General features: G+C 50.9%; 1 protein-coding gene across 1 annotated transcript in view; it reads left to right on the forward strand.

The window, feature by feature from the left end:
- Positions 1–4,711, forward strand: part of BLK (BLK proto-oncogene, Src family tyrosine kinase) — a 50,073-nt gene extending 45,362 nt beyond the window's left edge. The window contains exons 12-13 of the mRNA XM_063423267.1: positions 951–1,082; positions 2,541–4,711. Coding sequence (XP_063279337.1) covers positions 951–1,082; positions 2,541–2,749 — 341 coding nt within the window. The 3' untranslated portion in view covers positions 2,750–4,711. The remainder of the gene's footprint in view (positions 1–950; positions 1,083–2,540) is intronic.
- Positions 4,712–6,741: the final 2,030 nt, after the last annotated feature.

A 6,741-nucleotide genomic window follows, 5' to 3' on the forward strand; every position in this document is an offset into this window, starting at 1 on the left:
CCATGAAGGGGAATTTTGACTTAGCTGCAAATTTTTAAGGCAGATTTATCCTTAAGAGAAGCTTTGATGAAATCAGGATAATTCTGTTAATAACCAAAAGAGCTGCTTTTCCAGTGGCAAGCTGCTCCCATCAGCATTTTTCCAGCTAGCTTTGCTCTGGAATAACAGCTCCCCTCTATCTGCTCTGAACAATTCTCACTTCATAGATTGCATTTCCCAGCCTTGTCACTCAGAGTGTGATGTGCAACAACTGAGGCGCTTATTTCACACCCTGCAGTTGGATTTCCAGTCCTGCAAGGATGTGTATAAATAAAAATGTGATTTCCTCTGAAGCATAACATGATCAGTTCTCACTTACCAAGGTGGTTTTGCTGTTGGTTGGGTTTTTTGGTTTTTTTTTTTGTCTTAGCTCAACTGAAATTGCAACCTTATAGTGATTGCTGTCCTCAGTGGGTTAAGCAAGAACTTGGTAGACAAAATAAAATTAGGCTTAGTTTGGTTTTAATAAAACTATGCATATTTAAGGGCTGGAGAAATTATATTTGCTGTAATTTTTACGCACTTTTTCTAAAAACAACCCCCTTCTAATAAGTTATTTCACAGAATCATGGAGTAGCAGGTTGGAAGGAGACCTCAAGGATCATCTGATCCAATTTTTCTTGGCGAAAACCAAAGCAATTTTATACAGATAAAAATCCTACTGTTGTAGTCCCATAATAAATCTGCCAAATTGGTTTTGAATATTCCATCCAGCTCTGGGATGGAGCAGGTCCAGAGAAGGACATGCAGATAATCAAGGGGTTGGAGCCCTTCTTCTAAGAAGAACCACAGAATCATAATCCACAGCCCAAAGGAACCAGGGATCATTTCTGAGGAATTCTTGTGCCTGTGACAGGTGAGGGAGATGCTCTAACTCCAAGAATTATTTCCTTTTGTTTCCTTTGGGACAGGTGCCAAATTTCCCATCAAATGGACAGCTCCAGAGGCCATTAACTATGGGGTTTTCACCATCAAATCTGACGTGTGGTCTTTTGGGATCCTCCTGACAGAGATCATCACCTACGGCAGGATCCCTTATCCAGGTACAGCATCTTTTATCCAGGTACAGGATTCCTTATCTGGGCACGGAATCCCTTACCCAGGTACAGAATTCATTATCCAGGTACGGGATTCTTTATCTGGGCACAGAATTCCTTATCTAAGTACAGGATTCCTTATCCAGGTACAGGATCCCTTACCCAGGTACAGAATTCATTATCCAGGTACAGGATTCCTTATCCAAGTACAGAATCCCTTACCCAGGTACAGAATCCCTTACCCAGGTACAGAATTCATTATCCAGGTACAGGATTCCTTATCCAAGTACAGAATTCGTTATCCACATACAGAATTCTTTATGTGGGCACAGAATTCCTTATCCAGCTGCAAGATCCCTTATCCAGGTACAGCATCTTTTATCCAGGTACAGAATTCCTTATCTGGGCACAGAATCCCTTACCCAGGTACAGAATTCCTTATCCAGGTACGGGATTCTTTATCTGGGCACAGAATTCCTTATCCAGGTACAGGATTCCTTATCCAGGTATAGAATCCCTTATCCAGGTACAGGATCCCTTACCCAGGTGCAGAATTCATTATCCAGGTACAGGATTCCTTATCTGGGCACAGAATTCCTTATCCAGGTACAGGATTCCTTATCTGGGCATAGAAATCCTTACCCAGGTACAGGATTCCTTATCTCGGTACAGGATTCCTTACCCAGGTAGAGGGTGTATATCCAAACACGTTTCCTGGGAATACAGGATGAGTGTCCAGGCACTTCCAAGGATCCAGTGCTGCTCCAGGCTTGGAGGCACTCACTGAAGTGTGCCCAGACACACACAGCTGTCTCTTGGAATCTCAGAATTGTTCAAGTTGCAAAAGGCCTCTAAACTGAATTAACCCAGCACTTCCAAGGGCACCACTGATCCATGTCCCCAAGTGCCACATTTACATGTCTGGTAAACCCCTCCAGGGATGGGGACTCCACCACTGCTCTGGGCAGCTGTGCCAGGGCTGGGCAGCCCTTTCCATGAAGGAATTGTTTTTAATATCTGATCAAAATGTCCCTTGGTACAACTTGAGACCATTTCTTCTCGTTATCTGAGAGCAGAGCCCGACTCCCTCTCAGCTGTTCCCTCCTGTCAGGAGTTGTGCAGAGGCAGAAGGTTCCCCCTGAGCCTCCTTTTCTCCAGGCTGAGCCCCTTTCCAGCTCCCTCAGCCTCTCCTGGTGCTCCAGCCCCTTCCCTGGACACACTCCAGCCCCTCAATGTCCCTCTTGTCACAAGAGGTCCTTCCAGCTGGCTTTCCCTCCCTCAGTTACACCTGTGCAAAGCCGAGCTTAGAGAGGGGAATCGAGGACAGGACAGAGGGATGGAAGGGAGGCACAACCCTGAGGAAGGGACGATTCCCAGATCCGGGAACCAGCCCTACCCGGGCGGGAGCTGCTGCGAGCCCCTCTGGGTGCCGAATAACCCCTGTCGGGCTGTGTTCCCCTGCAGGGATGACCAACCCCGAGGTGATTCGCAACCTGGAGCGGGGCTACCGCATGCCCTGCCCGGAGACGTGTCCCGCCGAGCTCTACAGCGTCATCCTCAAGTGCTGGCGCAGCAACCCCGAGGAGCGCCCCACCTTCGAGTACCTGCAGTCGGTGCTCGAGGACTTCTACACCTCCACGGAGCAGCAGTACGAGCCCGAGCCGCAGCAGTGAGCCCCGGCCCCGCCAGCTCCGGGGGACGGCGCCGCGGCGCTGCCGCCCCACCCGGCGGGGGCTCGGGGCGGGCGCTCCCCTCGCTCCCGTCCTCGCTTGGAGATGGGGAATGCGAGAGGAGGGAGGTGATGGAGGAGGATGCTGCCGGCTCTGTGGTTGTCGCAGAGACTGAGGAGGTGGCACAGTCCTGCCGCATCCGCCTCGGAGGGCTGTACCCACCTCGAAGGACAGAGAACTCCTCCTGGACAGAGAAAAACCCCTCGGCCCCGCAACTGCAGCTCCGGGAAGAGGGGCCAGCTGCCGGGGTGATGTTGTGGGGGTGAAGAATCTCTGCCCCACTCTGGTGCCACTGCTACACCCCCTCCGTGCCGCGGGCAGGGGCAGGAGCGTGTCCTGCCCGCGCCTCCTTGGGCCGCACCAGCTCTGGAGCGTTCCCGCCAGGTGATGCCCCCGCTCTGCCTCAAGTCGGTAATAAAAAAACTGGATACGAGGATTTTCCATTCTTTATTGAGGCGTCAGGGTGTGGGAGAGCCCGTGTTCCTCCCGTGGCCACCGCCAGCCCCTGGAGGAGAAGGGAGAGGCCGGGGGGTGGTGCTGGGGTGGTACCCGGGGAGGGAATGGGGGGATGCCCGAGGAGCAGAGATGTTCGTGCTGTGGCCGCGAGATGTCCCTCCTTCCCAGCGAATCTGGGCGGCTTTGGGGAAGTAAAAACTCATGTAAAAAAGAAAAAAAAACCCCTTCAGAAATAAAACCCTTCCTCGCTTGGCTGAGCCTTCTCTGCACAAGCTGCGGGTGCAGCAGCACGGCAGGTCCCGCTGCGCACCCAGCGCCCGGAGGGTTCAAATGCCATTTCCCTGGTTTCTGGTGAATCTCCCACCCGGGGGAGTGCCCACAAGAGGCTTCAGGCTGGTCCCCAGTCAGGAGTTTCACTGGGCTGAGGAGTGGAGGGCAAAGAAAAGGGCCCAGCTGGCCCAAGAGAGGATTGTGAGGGCCACAGGAGTGAGCTCCAGGCTGGGGCACTCCAGAATCGCCTCCCCAGGGTGTTTCATCTGCTGCTTTCTTCTCCACGAAGTAGATTTTGAGTCCAGCTGTAGAGGGTGCCTTTCACAGCGGAAAAGGGATGCTATGGGACAGAAACAGCAGAGATGGAAAGAGAAATCTCCAGTAGACCTTAAAATATTCAAATGGGGTTTGTAAGAAAGATGGAGACAGACTTTTTACCAGGATCCGTTGTGATGGAACAAGGGGTAATGTTTTTAAACTAAAACGGTAAATTTAGACCAGGTATAAGGAAGATTTTTTTTTTTTTTTTTTACAATAAGGGTGGGGAGGCCCTGGCACAGGGTGCCCAGAGAAGCTGTGGCTGCCCCTGGATCCCTGGAAGTGTCCAAGGCCAGGCTGGACAGGGCTTGGATCATCCTGGGATAGCGGGAGGTGTCCCTGCCCATGGCAGATGGAGCTGGATGAGCTTTAACAAGGAAGGACCTGGAGCTTCTGGAAAGAGTCCAGAGGAGGCACCAGGGTGATCAAAGGGATGGAGCAGCTCTGCTGTGAGGAAAGACTGAGAGGATTGGGAGTGTTCAGCCTGGAGAAGGCTTTGGGGTGAGCTAATTGTGCTCTTCCAGCTCCTGAAGGAGCCTATAAGAAAGATGGGGAGGGATTTTGGACAAGACCCTGGAGGGACAGGACAAGGGGCAATGGCTTCCCACTGCCAGAGGGCAGGGATAGATGGGAAACTGTGAAGGAATTGTTCCCTGTGAGGGTGGTCAGGGCGCCCAGAGAAGCTGTGGCTGCCCCTGGATCCCTGGAAGTGTCCAAGACTAGGTTGGATGGGGCTTGGAGCAACCTGGAATAGTGGGAGGTGCCCCCACCCATGGCAGGGGGCTTAGAATGAGATGATCCTTAAAATCCCTTCCAACCTAAACCACTCCAAGATTCTATGCCATGTGAATCAGAAAGAACACCCAGCCAAGCCCAAGACATGACACAGAATTACCTGTTCATGGCACTGCTGCACAAGAGCCTGGGAGAAAAAGGAGTTGTCCCCCTGTGGGGGAAAGGAGGATTTAATAACAATAAATGATCTCCCAGACTGAGAAAGAAGGGACTGGCTGAGATGACCCAGTCTCAGAAATGTTAGATCTAGTGCAGGAACCCTAATGTGTCTGGGATTTTTCCATAGGGATGGTGGATGGAGATCTATGGGAGACCTGCACCCCTCTAGGACTGCACTGGGGCTGGATGGGAAACCTTGGGCTGTGGAAAAGATCTCCATCCTCAGAACCTGAACCCTATGAACTCAAGGCTAGTAAGTCCTAGAAATAATTTAAGATTAATCAGGCTCAGTCCAGTTCCTTCGTGGTTCCCAAGGGACGAGTTACATGTGCTATAATTACAAAAAGTCCATTTTAAACCACATGGAAGAAAAACCATTTATTCAATAACTTCAGTAGGGCTCAAGGAAAAGTCTTTCCCCTTGCTTGAACTCCAGCTTGTTGTCTCCCAGATCCCAGGAACTCCATGCAGAACCAGCAGATTCCTGTTAATGAGATGATAGTCAGGAAATAAATACAGATGAAAGCTATTTGACTCCTCGGCTGTTAATATTTTATTGAAGAGAAAACTGTGGATTATTTGTGCTGGAGCAAAGCAGGAAGAAGGGCTGCAGGGTGTCTGCTGAGCACTTGTACATTGCATTATCGCCCAAGGCCAAAGTGTCAAGTGTTGTAGCTCAAATTAGAAAGGAAATGGATATTTTTATGGCCAGCAGCAGCACGTGGCCAAGCCCAGGGTGAACACAACAAGAGGCTGTGAGCTGAGCTTCCTCTGCACTGGACACCATGGTCCTTGCTGTTCCTGCTGAACAAACACATTAAATTTGTTCCCTGGGGCAGACCTGGCTCCATGATCTCCTCCATGAAGCCACTGGAAACTCTTCCCTGGCTTTGGGGAGCAGGCTGGGTCTGTGCCTCCAAGCTGATCCTCTCCAGGGGATGGAGGGAGAGCGTGAGCTCCGTGAGCAGCCATGGCTTACAAAACACCCACAGTTTTACAGAATACCCACCAAAACCACTGGGAAATGGGCCCTGCAGCTCCTCCACCACAGCTGGACAGAAAAGGACCTGCCCTTCTGAGCATGGACGTCAGGGACTGCAGGCACAATCCCAGGTGAGGGGTGGGGTGCTGTCCTCTGTGACCTCCAGCCCGAGGTGTCTCGAATGCCATCAAAAGCTCTGAAGAACCTTTTCATCCCCATTCCAACCTGGCAGCCTAAGAGGTGAGCTCCAGCCAGAGGCTCACAGGGGAGTCTTGGAGCAGGAAAAATGTGATAAAAATGATCCAGGCTCTCAAATTCAACCTACCCAACAAGAACTTGTCGAGATGTGCAAAGGTATTTTACAAGATACGAGTCAATTCCTGCCACAGACAGAGCATGAACCCCTGAATGGCCCAGACAAGGATTAAAAAGATTATCAAGTGATGTGTATCCTGCATAACATCCAAGATAATCCTTTCACTTCTTCCCTGGGTGCCACTGGAATGGTCTTTCCAATTCTCACTCTCAAAGATTCAGTCCTCCATTATTGGTCTCTGCTTTCCCGTGCAGCCTGGGTCCTGTTACTGCATCCCCATCTTCTGTCTGAAATTTCATCTCTGTGTCTTTAATGTCTGATCTTGTGCTGAGTTCCTTGTCATTAACACCCTGTTTACAAGTGGTTTGAGGCTTTGGAGAGAAGGTTTTTGTGGTATTTCTCAGTTCTTCACCTTGTAGAACCGAGGCTGCAGAGTAGCACTTTCTCAGGGCAATAGCTGTGCACTGTGACACCTTGGCAATCTGGAAACTTGGAGCCAGCAGGGGAGACAGGCATGGAAAAATCAGCAGGTGCTGTGGGAAGAGGTGGGAGAGGGAGGGAGAGCGAAGGAAAACCAGTGAGAGGGCAGGGCTGTGGGGAGCTGCAGCACTGGGTGGTTTTTCTGCTGTCTTGTATGGC

Source organism: Prinia subflava, chromosome 2 (genome assembly GCF_021018805.1).
Source record: "Prinia subflava isolate CZ2003 ecotype Zambia chromosome 2, Cam_Psub_1.2, whole genome shotgun sequence".
Taxonomy (NCBI): Eukaryota; Metazoa; Chordata; class Aves; order Passeriformes; family Cisticolidae; genus Prinia; species Prinia subflava.